The sequence below is a fragment of the Nicotiana tomentosiformis genome, chromosome 2 (assembly GCF_000390325.3).
Source record: "Nicotiana tomentosiformis chromosome 2, ASM39032v3, whole genome shotgun sequence".
Taxonomy (NCBI): Eukaryota; Viridiplantae; Streptophyta; class Magnoliopsida; order Solanales; family Solanaceae; genus Nicotiana; species Nicotiana tomentosiformis.
This window is the reverse complement of record NC_090813.1, coordinates 191,794,607-191,808,811: the sequence shown is the minus strand read 5'-3', so window position 1 is coordinate 191,808,811 and position 14,205 is coordinate 191,794,607. Positions and strand designations below refer to the sequence as shown.

Here is a 14,205-nt window from a genome sequence, read left to right as displayed (position 1 = left end):
GTCAAACACCCCGATAAAAAATGGAGCACATTCTTTTTTATTATTTAGTGTTTGATATCTACCTTGGGGCTTGAATAATTCAAATATGTGCTGGGAAGTGAGGTAAAATTTATATTTGGCAAGTACAGTGCACTAAGATACTATTATGCGCGGGGTTCGAGGAGGGTCGGACCACGAGACAATTTCATTTTTCAAGACGTTTGATTATAGATTAAGCTCTCCTTTGGATATAGATTTTGGCTACCTTTTTATAAAAAAAAAATTTAAAACATTATTTGTTCATGAAAGATGATTAGTTTTTGAATTTTTTTTTTTCAGATTTCAAAAATTCTTCCACTCATAAAACTTCAATATTTTTTCTAAGTAAAATAATCTCCAAATACAATTTTAAACTTTTAAAAATTATTTTTCACCACAAGCGTTGGAATTCTTTTTTTCCCTAATTTCAACCAAATCTATATACTCTATAAAGCTTCGAAGAATAACAAGGTTACCAATCATTGTAAAAAAATATTATCTTTTACACGGTACATTGAACTTAAACATACAGTACTCCATTTCTCATTTGCTGGGAGCTCAATAGTCAAAAGCCTTCTCTTTTGTTCTTCAAATTCTAGCAATAACCAAAAAAAAAAAGCAACACACACACCAAACATGGAGAAAATACAGCACAAGAATCTCACAGTAAACGGCATAAATATGCACATAGCTGAAATTGGTGAAGGCCAATCTGCAATTCTATTCCTCCATGGATTCCCTGAGCTCTGGTACACATGGCGCCATCAATTGCTTGCTCTTTCATCCAAAGGTTACCGTGCAATAGCTCCTGACCTACGTGGCTATGGCGACACGGATGCGCCTCCTTCTCCTTCTAGTTATACAGTATTTCATATCGTTGGTGACCTTATTGCCCTTCTTGATACTTTGCGTCTCGATCAGGTCAGAGCCGAATCTAGAATTTAAAGTATGGAGCCATTTAATATTGAATTCAACTTAAACTGTGCGCCTAATCAATTTGGGTCGAAGGAAGTGTATGTTATATTAAATGAGGATTATTATAGATAATTATATGAGTCGTCTTAACCTGATAGTGTAAAAAACTACTCATTGTCAGTGTACAAAAGTTGAACTCTTTATTATTACACATATAAAAATTGTTTGAATTCTTTATACATATATATAGTTCATATTAATTAGTGCCTCGATCCTATCAAGTCAGAGGCGCCTCTATAATTTAATGTATGCAACACTTAATATGTAGACAGTTATGCACTATTTAATACTCCATTGGATTTAACTTATATATGTATTGTCGGTATAAATAAATTTTTTACTATCAGTATTTAAATCGATATAACATTTGTTGCAGGTCGTCTTGTCAGCGTACAAAAGTTAAACTCTTTAATATTACACGTAAACAATTTGTTTAAATTTTCTGTATACATATAGATAGTTCAATTGGTGGCCAATCTAGGATCTGAAGATAGTGGTGCACAAGTACACAACTTATAATATATAGATAGGGGATGCATCAGTTAATAGTTCGAGTTTCAAGAAGTGAATGCAAGTGGATCTGCTACTTAAATGTTGAATTTGCCTGTATGAATTTGCCTTTCTTCATAATCGTTGCCCTTTTTGATACTTGAGTCTCGATCAGGCTAGAGACGAATCTAGAATTTAATATGGAGCACTTAATATCATACAAATAGAGAGCCTTCTTAGACTTTGTATGTACCTAATAGTAGTTCGAGTAATCAGACGCTAATCTAGGATCTAGAGATGATGGTGTCCCGCTAATATATAGACAGTGGATGCGCCACTTAATATATATACAGATTTACAAAGTTTTTTGTTTAGAATTTTGAATATACATATATATTTCGAGTTAAAATACTGGAAGCACATTATTACTTATATGCTGGATTTGCTTATGATTATTCAGGTGTTCCTTGTTGGACATGACTGGGGTGCTATTATAGCTTGGCACTTATGCCTTCTTCGACCTGATAGGATCAAGGCTCTGGTTAACATGAGCGTCGTCTTCCACCCTAGGCATCCGAAGAGAAAGCCTATTGAATCTATGCGTGCTGTTCTCGGGGATGATTACTATATTTGCAGATTTCAGGTTTTTTGCCGCACCTTCCTCTCCTATTTTGTTTTCTTTTAACTGTTATATGATCCTCCAATAGGTACAAATAATGTGGAAAGGGATTGAGGTTTAGTTATTGTTCGATGATATTTTTAACTCTGCCCATCCGATGCTTCACAAAGTATAGCTGGTTCCAAATTTGGATAGAAGAGGATGGTTGCCATAGATTGACAGCGAGCTTAAGAATATTCTAACTTTAACGAATTCTCTGTATAGAATACAGATGATCTATGTGGCTAACTCCAATTATTTTGGAATTTTGAGAAGTTGATTAATGTTGATTGTTGTATAATCTTCCTTGCTGCACTAGGGATAAAGTCAGGATTTTGGTGATACAATCACTTTCAATTTCTCTGTTTGAATGATTTTGCTGGACTTGGGTGTTCATATTGCATTGGTTGTGATCGAAATGAGTTTTGGGATTCAAATTTCTGTATCTGGCATTCGCTATCCGATATGGTGTATCATTTCTCTATTTAATCGACTTACATTCTTTGGATTTTGTGAATGCTATGCTATTGCTTGGTTATTAGTCCTTAAGAAGTGAACTTTTTGGTGAATAGATCATGAGTAAGAGGGAAGGGTTTTGTGCTGATACCAGTAATATGCAAGTTTCAAAAGCACCTTGCAAAAGATTAGTACTGTACTTGTCCCGGTTTAAGTGAGCTAGGGTACGGAAAAGCCATGCAAAATTGAGGTTACAAATGCTTCAATTGATACTGTTAGTTTGGTAGTTAAATAGTTACATGTAAATAACCCTAATCCTATATGTAGTAGGAGTAGAACATTATTATATATATATAGGACTCGTTGTATCATTGTCAATACATCAATAATATAAGTTTTCGGTGTATTATTTCTCACATGGTATCAGAGCGGCAGTGAGAAAACATTCGGAAAAAAAAACCCAGTCGAAACAGCCGTCGTGCTTCAATTCCGGCGACCTTTTAGGGCTATTTTTTTGTCAAAACCAATTTCCATCGCTGTTGTGCAAAAAACCAACACCACCACAAGGTCCTCCAACCCCCGACGACCAAACCCTAGCAAACACCTCCGGCAGCCGACGACTCAAGCGCCGACCGAAGGCAGTTTTTTCCGGCGAGATCTATTCCACGCGCCGGCGCGTGTAGCCCTTTCCGGCCATTTTTTCAAAACCCTTCTTTAGAACAGTTGGATCGCCCTATAATTCCGAGCCTACCCGTAATTTTCTTTTTTGATTCCGAGCACTTTGAAAATTTTCCGGCAATTACAGTATTTTTTTCCAGCAGTTTTCCGGCAACTACAATTGATTCTTTGTTTTATTTGGTGCTAATTTGCTAGATCTCTTTTCAATCCAACAATGTCTTTGGGAGTTTATGTATTTGGGTCTAAAAACACGGGTTCTGGAAGTTCTGGTATTATGATTACCTCAGAACCTTTAATGGGAAGTTCAAACTTAGCTTGGGCTTCGTCAGTCGAGTTGTGGTGTAAAGGTCAAGGTGTTCAAGATCATTTAACAAAAAGGGCTAGCGACGGTGATGAAAAGGCCAAAGCACTTTGGGAGAAGGTGATGCCAATTTCTGCTAGTATTGAAAAGCAACAAGAGCAACGACATAAGATGTTTCTAGTTCTTACACTCGCTGGACTCCCTAATGACCTTTGATTCAGTACGTGACCAGATGTTGGCTTGTCCGAATGTCCCCACAGTTGATGAATTATTCTCTCGATTACTTCGCCTTGTTGCAGCACTAAGTCACCCAATGATCTCATCACAGACACTTGACTCCTCTGTTTTTGCATCCCAGACAGTGAAAAATCGGGCATCTCAAACTATGGGGAATAGACGAGGAGGAGGTCGTTTTGGAAGATCTAGACCTAAGTGTTCTTATTGTCATAAACTTGGACACACTCGTGAAGTGTGCTATTCTTTACATAGTCAACCACCCAAAAATACTTATGTTGCTCAGACCTAGACTACATGTAACTAGGGATTTTCTTTATCTGAAGGGGAATATAATGAGTTCATTCAGTACCGAGCAAGTAAGCAGACATCTCCACAAGTAGCCTCTGTTGCTTAGACTGATACTTCTGTTGCTGGTAATTCTTTTGCTTGTGTTTCTCAGTCTAGTACTCTTGGACCATGGGTCGTGGACTCAGGCGCTTCTGATCATATCTCTAGTGACCTTTGATTCAGTACGTGACCAGATGTTGGCTAGTTCGAATGTCCCCACAGTTGATGATTTATTCTCTCGATTACTTCGCCTCGTTGCAACACTAAGTCACCCAATGATCTCATCACAGACACTTGACTCCTCAGTTTTTGCATCCCAGACAGTGAAAAATCGGGCATCTCAAACTATGGGGAATAGACGAGCAGGAGGTCGTTTTGGAAGATCTAGACCTAAGTGTTCTTATTGCCATAAACTTGGACACACTCGTGAAGTGTGCTATTCTTTACATAGTCAACCACCCAAAAATACTTATGTTGCTCAGACCGATACTACATGTAACCAGGGATTTTCTTTATCTGAAGGGGAATATAATGAGTTCCTTCAGTACCGAGCAAGTAAGCAGACATATCCACAAGTAGCCTCTATTGCTCAGACTGATACTTCTGTTGCTGGTAATTCTTTTGCTTGTGTTTCTCAGTCTAGTACTCTTGGACCATGGGTCGTGGACTCAGGCGCTTCTGATCATATCTCTAGTAATAAATCACTTTTGTCAAATATTGTGTATTTATAGTCTCTTCCTACTGTTACTTTAGCCAATGAGTTTCAAACTAAAGCAAAAGGAGTTGGACAAGCTAATCCCCTACCTTCTGTCACTCTAGATTCCGTTCTTTATGTCCTTGGCTATCCTTTTAGTCTTGCATCTGATAGTCGTTTGACTCGTGCCCTCCATTGTGATATATATTTTATTGATGATTCTTTTATTATGCAGGATCGCAGTACGTGACAGACGATTGACACAAGGCTTGAATCAGAAGGCCTTTACTACCTTAACTCACTCAATCCCTCCAAGGCATGTCTAGTTACAGATCCTCCAGACCTAATTCACAGACGTTTAGGACATCCGAGTTTATCCGAGCTTCAGATGATGGTTCCTAGTTTGTCTAGTTTATCTACATTAGATTGTGAGTCGTGTAAGCTCGGGAAACATACCCGAGCCTCCTTTCCTCGTAGTATTAAGAGTCATGCAGAGTCTGTTTTTTCTTTAGTTCATTCTGATGTATGGGGTCCTAGTAGAGTCAGTACAACCTTGGGATTTCGTTATTTTGTTAGTTTCATTGATGATTATTCAAGATGTACTTGGCTTTTCTTAATGAAAATTCATTCGGAGTTGTTTTCTATATTTCAGAATTTTTGTGTTGAAATCAAAAATCAATTTGATGTTTCTATTCGCACTTTTCGCAGTGATAATGCCTTAGAATATTTATCCTCTCAATTTCAGCAGTTTATGACTTCTCAAGGAATTATTCATCAGACCTCTTGTCCTTATACCCTTCAGCAAAATGGGGTTGCAGAGAGGAGAAAGAATAGGCACCTCATTGAGACTGCTCGCACACTTCTCATTGAATCTCATGTTCTGTTGCGTTTTTGGGGCGATGCAGTTCTCACAGCTTGTTATTTGATTAATCGGATGCCTTCATCTCCCATCCAGAATCAGATTTCGTATTCAGTATTGTTTCCCCAGTCACCCTTATACTCTCTTCCCCCTCGTGTGTTTGGGAGCACTTGTTTCGTTCATAACTTAGCCCATGAGAAAGATAAGTTAGCTCCTCGTGCTCTTAAGTGTGCCTTCCTTAGTTATTCTCGTGTTCAGAGGGGATATCGTTGTTACTCACCTGATCGTTGTAGGTACATTATGTCAGCTGACGTCATATTTTTTTGAGTCTAAACCTTTCTTTACCTCTTCTGACCACTTTGATATATTTGAGGTCTTACCTATACCGACCTTTGAGGAATTTACTATAGCTCCTGCTTCACCTTCTACCACAGAAGTCTTACCCATTCCAACCGTTGAGGAGTCTAGTGTGGCTCCTCCTAGATCCCCAACCACAGGAACACCACTCTTGACTTATCATCGTCGTCCGCGCTCAGCATCAGGCCTAACTGATTCACGTTCTGCAACTGACCCTGCTCCTACTGCGGACTTGTCTCTTCCTAGTACATCGATTGCACTTCGGAAAGGTATACGAATCACACTTATTCCTAATCCCCATTATGTCGGTTTAAGTTATCATCGGCTGTCATGACCTCATTATGCTTTTATATCTTCTTTGTCCTCTGTTTCCATCCCTAAGTCTACAGGTGAAGCATTGTCTTATCCAAGATGGCGACATGCTATGATTGACGAGATGTCTGCTTTATATACGAATGGTATTTGGGAGCTTGTTCCTCTTCCTTCAGGTAAATCTACCGTTGGTTGTCATTGGGTGTATGCAGTCAAGGTTGGTCTGGATGGCAAGGTTGATCGACTTAAGGCCTGTCTTGTTGCCAAGGGATATACTCAGATATTTGTGATCGATTACAGTGATTCCTTCTCTCATGTGGCTAAGATAGCATCAATCTGCCTTTTTCTATCCATGGCTGTCGTCGGCCATTGGCCTCTCTATCAGCTGAACATTAAGAATGCTTTTCTACACGGTGACCTTGAGGATGCGGTTTATATGGAGCAACCACCTGGGTTTGTTGCTCAGGGGAAAGTCTCGTGGCCTTGTATGTCTTGCGCCGGTCACTTTATGGTTTAAAACAGTCTCCTCGAGCATGGAATGGTAAGTTCAGCACAGTTATCCAGGAGTTTGGCATGACTCGTAGCAAAGCTGATCACTCTGTGTTTTATCAGCATTCTGCTTCAAGTCTCTGTATTTATCTGGTGGTCTATGTTGACGATATTGTTATTATCGGCAATGATCAGGATGGTATTACTAAATTGAAGCAACATCTCTTTCAACACTTTCAGACTAAGGATCTAGGCAGACTAAAGTATTTTTTGGGTATTGAGGTCGCTCGGTCTAGTTCAGGTATTGTGATATCACAACAAAAGTATGCCTTAGACATTCTTGAGGAGATAGGAATGACAGGTTGTAGACCGATTGACACTCCGACGGATCCGAATTCTAAACTTCTGCCAGGACCTAAGTTGCTTCAACATGGCAGTTTAGCTGCCGCACCCGTGTCGACACGACACTAGTATGAGTGTGGGTATAGGATCCGTACTGGATCTGGTCAAACAATTTTGGGTACTTTGACTACAACGGATGAAAAAATTCGAGACAAGATACAATTTGATTCCCGAAATCAGAACCAAAACTAGGATAAATTTGAAGAAAATAGCATGCCTTATCTAGGAAATCAATCCTTTACTTATCTACACAACTTGAGAATAAAAAAGAAATTTACATTTTATAGGTTGTACTTAAATATTCCACAAAATTTCTCATAATTCAGAGATATTTTTTTATTTTTATTTTTGTAAATTATTTAGCCGGATCCCCGCACCCGTATCCGTACTAGGATCCGTATCCTCGAATCTTAGAATTTATATCTCGAAGGATCTGACTTCTAGATCCGCACCCGTGTCGGACACCTGCACCCGTGTCCGAGCAACTTAGGCCAGGACAGGGGGAGCCGCTTAGCGATCCTGCAAGATATAGGAGGCTGATTAGTAAATTAAATTATCTCACAGTGACTAGATCTGACATTTCCTTTCCTGTGAGCGTTGTAAGTCAGTTTATGGATTCTCCATGTGATAGTCATTGGGATGCAGTTGTCCGCATTTTTCGGTATATAAAATCGGCTACAGGCAAAGGGTTCTTATTTGAGGATCGAGGCCATGAACAGATCGTTGGATACTCAGATGCTGATTGGGCAGGATCACCTTCTGATAGGCGTTCTACGTCTGGATATTATATTTTAGTAGGAGGCAGTTTGGTGTCTTGGAAGAGCAAGAAACATGATGTAATTGCTCGGTCTAGTGCAGAAGCAGAATATCGAGCAATGACTATGGCAACATGTGAGCTAATTTGGATCAAACAATTACTCAAGGAGTTGAAATTTGGTGAAATCAGTCAAATGGAACTTGTGTGCGATAATCAAGCTGCCCTTCATATTGCGTCAAATCCGGTGTTCCATGAGAGGACTAAACACATTGAGATTGATTGTCACGTCGTCAGAGAAAAGATACTCTCAGGAGATATTGCTACAAAATTTGTGAAGTCCAATGATCAGCTTGCTGATATTTTCATCAAGTCCCTCACTGGTCCTCGTATTAGTTATATATGTAACAAGCTCGGTACATATGATTTATATGCACCGGTTTGAGGAGGAGTGTTAGTTTGGTAGTTAAATAGTTACATGTAAATAACCCTAATCCCATATGTAGTAGGAGTAAAACATGTATTATATATATATATATATATATAGGACTCGTTGTATCATTGTCAATACATCAATAATATAACTTTTCGGTGTATTATTTCTCACAGATACCACTCCTAGTTTTGTATTTCTCATGTAGGATATTTTTAGACCATTTCTCTTGAATCTTGATTAATGTAGGAATCCGATCTATCTGGATCTTTTTGAGATGATTTAGCAAACATTTCTTTCTAAATTCCTTTTTGGTGGTGGTGTTTTCCCCATTTGAAAATATCATTTATGAGCTTATGTTTGAAAGCCTCTTTCATGATCAGCTAACTCTTTGACAGTCTTGTTCATTTTCTGTCAGAGTACCCAAGGGAATGAAGAGGGGTATGTGCTTTTTTTTTTTTTTTGAAATATCATTATTGTATTCTTTTCAAAGAAAATTTCGAAAATTTCTCTTGTATACTTGTTCTTAGTTGTGATGATATTCGGCTTCTGATTTTGCAAATACTGATGTTTGTTTAGGTTACTTATTTATGAGGGTCCGCTTCATTATCTTTTTCATGGTTGGTTAATATTTTGTTTTGTGATGCCCAACTTCAGTGAAATCTTGATGTTTCTCTTTTATTCTGTTTATTATTATATCTGACTTCTCTTATTGCACTTAAAGCCTTTCGGATAAAAAATGAGATTGCTTCCCCTAGGAAAGAAATGGTTTTAAAATTTCTTTAGGCTGTTTCAGAATATTACTTAGTTATCCTCATCCGATTGACATGACAATTCCAATTTTTCAACATTGTAGCTACAGAGCTCTAGTTGGCTTTTATTGTGAATAGGGTTGTTATGCTGGAGTTTAGTATTAGGCAAAAGATAGACAAATTTGATAAACTGCAGTTTTTATGAGGTGCTAATGTGAATCCTTTCTTCATTGCTGAAGATGTCATTTAATCATTATTGGCTTATCGAAAAAGAAAAATTACATCATTTTATCATCATTATAAACCACAATTTTGAATGTGTTGTATTTTTAGGAATACGGACAGGTGGAAGAGGAGTTTGCTCGTGTTGATACTGCAAGACTAATCGCAAAGTTTTTAATATCTCGTAATCCAGCTCCCCTTCGTGTATCTAAAGAGAAAGGATTTGGGGGTTCAAGTCATACTCCAATCAAATTGCCCTCTTGGTTGTCGGAAGAGGATATCAACTACTATGCAAACAAATTCAGCCAGAAAGGTTTTACTGGTGGATTAAACTATTATCGCGCAATGGACCTGTGAGTTTCCTTGTTACTTTCTTCGCTGGATGAGCTATTTTCTTAATAACTCTTAGGTTTATTTTATCTTCTTATAACCGAGAAATCCCCAAAGGCAATTGGCGCACAGTTCGGAACTCGGTGGATAATGGGCCAGCCTTCTACTCTTCTCCACTCAAGGACCAGTCTTTGTTTGCGACTGGTATTGAACCTGTGATGTGAGCCTAACCCACACATTATGTATTGCGCTCTTACCAGCGGACCAAGTTGACCAAAGCCCTGGGGACAAAATTCTTAGGTTTATTATGTGCTAACAGTTTGCGTGGCATTGTGCTTATATGAACTAAGAATTGTGCTGCATATGTGTTGATTCATAGACGATTTGCTAACGGGCAAGGGTATCAATACCCTCGATGTAAAACAGAGGGTAAAATTAAGATATTTCATGTAGTAGAGATGTATTTTTTATCTTTTCCCCGCAAAAAAAACTGACATACTTAGTTGATTTATTTATCTACTATTATGGATCAACTTAATAGTTGTGTTCGAGTGCCAGTCCAAATGCAAAGTCGGTTGAACTCAAACTTTTAAGAAGTCTATATGGTGTTAGTTGTTAGTAATAGCAGGTTAGTCACCATTTCTATAGATTACCTATTATTGTTTATCGTAGACTTACTTGTAGTAGTTACACCATCAGGTCATTTATTAGGTAATTACATGTATTATTCTGATAAAATAGTAAGTAACTTGCTATCACATAATTAATTTCTCTGATAGTGTAAAATAATCTTTACACTGTCAGTATATATAACTTAAATCTAATGTTATAATCTTATAAGTGAGCTATTGTGTAAAATTTTTTTTGCATTGTCAGTTCTATAACGTAAACTCTTATTTTTAATCATTGCAGAAACTGGGAGCTGACTGCACCATGGACAGGGCAGCAAATAAAGGTCCCGGTTAAGTTTATCGTGGGGGATCTTGATCTTACGTACAATACGCCCGGGGTGAAGGAATATATCCACAAAGGTGGATTCCAAAAAATGGTGCCATTTTTGCAGGAAGTAGTTATCATGGAAGGAGTTGGACACTTCATCAACGAAGAAAAACCAGAAGAAATTAACGGCCACATTTATGACTTTTTCCAGAAGTTCTGATTTGTCATTTTATGACGGGTACCCTCTCAATCTTGTTCCAAATGTTTTTTTATATTCGGAATAAAAGGCTATTCCTGGGGTTTGAGATCATTGACTTACTAGTAGCAAATATTATGTATCTTGAACTTCAAAGCTTATTCTAAAGAAATTCAGTTTTGTGGGCTACTGTTAATTGTTGGCTATGGACAAAATCAAACTGGTTGGACTGAAATGAAGCACTTCTATGAAATAAAAAGAAAGGGAAATCTGAATGGGATGATTATTCAATCAATCAATCAATCAATCAACTACGTTTCAATTAGATACTAGTTGGGTCTATTATATGAATCTTTTTTATCTATTTTGTTCTATTCAAGTGCGCGTGTTTAAGTGGTACCATGATAGAGTACCCTGTATAAATCTGTCTTTGCATACTGACTATTTTATTTCTTACAATCTCCAAGAAAGGCTCAATGGAGGATTCCTGAGTTCTTCCTTATTTTGTTTAACTTTTTTTCTTTCTTTTTTTATTTTATTTTAAGGTTCATTGGGTTTCATTAGTTTTGAGACACATCTCTGTCAACTAGCTGCCATAAGAAAGATAACTTCATAAGACAAACTCTAGTAGCCTCTTGATTACCAAGGCATGTTTTGAATAGATTAATAAAGAAAATGTTACACCTCACAAAGTTAAAGATTGATATGTGGGGCTTCTGACGCGGCCAATCGGTCGGTGACACGTACGGGGATAGAGGGGTCAAAAGGGGATTACACGTTTCATTAGGCTAACTCCAACTGTCTCGCCGGGTGCTGCAACCGAGGTGGGGCGACCCGTTTTGCATGTAGCAGCGGCGGAATTTCTAAACTTGGCATAATATAAAAGGTAGTGTAGCTCTTTCTCACTCATTCTAGAAGATATCACCAACATTAGTTCTCCCAAAATGCTCTCAACACCCCTTTAGAATTCCCAAACAGTCTAAGGCAAGGTCGAAAGTGAATCTAGTAGGATCTAGCGTGAAAGAGCTTGGAATCGTCATTATAATATATATTATCTTGTTGTATTGATTCTGGAGATTCGTTGGAAGCGGAGTTAACCATCATAAAAGTGTAGCTAATTTTTCAACAAGGTATGTAGGACAACTTTCTTTTTTGGCATGATTTGGTGTAAGCGTCTCCCTAAAAAATATTTTTGTGTTATAAGATTGGTTTGTTCTAAGTTCTTCCCAGAAACAGTGTTACTGTTCTCATGTATTCTTATCGGTAACATTTCTATCAAGTTTGAAGTGTTTCTAGAAATGTCATGAGATCGGAAAAATATGCTTCATCATGGGTTGGATCTTAGTATCTATGGAAATTGACTTTGCATTGCACTTTTATATATATATATATATATATATATATATATATATATATATATATATATATATATATATATATATATGAGTTCTCTATGAGGCCGGGTACGGAATGATGTGCTATGAAACACTACCGAAACCTTGTGTGGCCGGGTATGACCGAGATCTCTTGAGGCCGGGCACAACCGAGACCTCCTGAGGCCAAGTATGATGTGACGGTAGATATAAACTTTACCGAGTCCTCTATGAGGCGGGGTACGATATAAAATGATATGCCTCAAAGAGTAGCTGATTATATTATATTTAGTGCATGAGTCTCCATGGGTGGCTAACCTTTTATGAAGCTTGCATAGTTTTAAGTTTTATGGTTTATATAGTTTGCGCCCTTGGTGGCTTGTCTTTGGTATTCCGATTGAAATCATGTGTTCATATCTCTTATGTTATGTCTTTGATTTATATGCCTTCTTAGTCTTACATACTCAATACATTTTCTATACTGACGCCCCTTTCTTTTGGGCGCTGTGTTCATGCCCACAGGTGCAGATAGATCCGGTGACGTCCCTCCCTAGTAGGGTGTGTGTCCCAGTTGTCGGTTGTTGCACATCACTTCTTCGGAGTAGCTGTTCAGAAGTTAATAGGTACCGAAATGTATGTTATAGTTATTTTAGGTACAGTGGGGCCCTGTCCGACCAAGTAATGTACTATGTTTTAGCACTCTTTGAGGCTTGAAAACTAGAGTTTGGTTGTATGTAAAAGGATTGGTTATGACTTTGTTGGGTACAATTGTCAATATATATAAAAATGTCAATATTTCTTTTGCAAGTCAGTTGTACACATTTTAATTATGGTATTAGTACTTGGAGGACTCGTTGGCCCAAGTTTCATGATTAAAAAGATGTAAGCATGAACGTCGGTTCGCACCTCCCAAGGTTGGGGTGTGACAAACTTGGTATTAGAGCATGTAAGTCCTAGGAAATCTGCAAGCCGTATCTAGTAGAGTCTTGCTTATGGGTATGTCGTGCACCATACTTATAAACATGTGGCTACGAGATATCTAGGGCGAATACCTTTCTTTCTGATCTAGATCGTGCGATAGAGCTGAGTCATAAGTATTCGCTTCTAATTCCGATCTTGTTTGTGTTTATAGCGATGTCTACCACGAGATGCCAGACAATATTGAATGAAGAGGCAGGGAAGGGTACTAGTCAGGTGCCACCTGACAATGTTAGACTCATAATGAAGCTGATACTCAGGTTTCGGGGACGACACCACCACCCCCGGAACAACATTGAGAAACTAACGTACCTCCTATTCCTCCTCTGGTTTCTTCTTACCAAGATTTAGATATGAAAAGTACAGTACAGTTGTTGACCCGATTAGTGGCTTCTCAGGCCCAACGTCAGGCCCCGACCACCTCAGATAGAGCAGTCAGTACGAGAGTTCGGGATTTCATAAATTTGGACCCCCACGGTGCTCGTTTTTCTAATTATAAAGCGTGGCTAAGTGATCCAACTCACATTGGGCCTAGTGCCAGGTGGTTTGGCCAATAGTGGGCCAATAAATATTAAATGGCGACATAGATGGGGGTTTTCGAGGAATACAAATAACCTCTGGGTTTTTTCAGATTTGGCGAGCATCTAGAATAACTAGTGAGCTACAACTCTATTGTATAGCAATTGGGGCAGGAACAGATCCAAATGAGGATCCCCAGAATTTTCTAGATCAAATGCAGCGTACTTTATGAGTTATGCATGCCACTGATATTGAGTCCGTAGAGCTTGCCTCTTACAAATTGCGGGATATAGCTGTGACTTGGTATGAGACTTGAGAACAGTCTAGGGGATCTCTTGCCCCAGTAGCAAGATGGAGAGAATTTTCTGAGGCATTCTTGCAGCAATATTTGCCTGTTGAGCTCCGCCGAGCAAGACAAGAAAAGGACAAAAGAATTCACATTCTATGACTCCCAATA

General features: G+C 38.3%; 1 protein-coding gene across 2 annotated transcripts; it reads left to right on the top strand.

Moving 5' to 3' along the window:
* Positions 1 to 542: 542 nt before the first annotated feature.
* LOC104112584 (uncharacterized) lies at positions 543 to 13,058 on the top strand. 2 transcript variants are annotated; one of them, XM_009622552.4, is made up of 5 exons: positions 543 to 939; positions 1,943 to 2,125; positions 9,525 to 9,766; positions 10,656 to 10,920; positions 12,774 to 13,058. In XM_009622552.4, exons 1-4 carry the CDS (start codon positions 655 to 657, stop codon positions 10,900 to 10,902), a joined length of 957 nt encoding a protein of 318 aa, XP_009620847.1. In that variant the 5' UTR covers positions 543 to 654; the 3' UTR covers positions 10,903 to 10,920; positions 12,774 to 13,058. The 2 variants fall into 2 exon arrangements, with proteins under 2 accessions (XP_009620847.1, XP_070052595.1); XM_070196494.1 differs by lacking the exon at positions 12,774 to 13,058 and having other exon boundaries at positions 10,656 to 11,067.
* Positions 13,059 to 14,205: the final 1,147 nt, after the last annotated feature.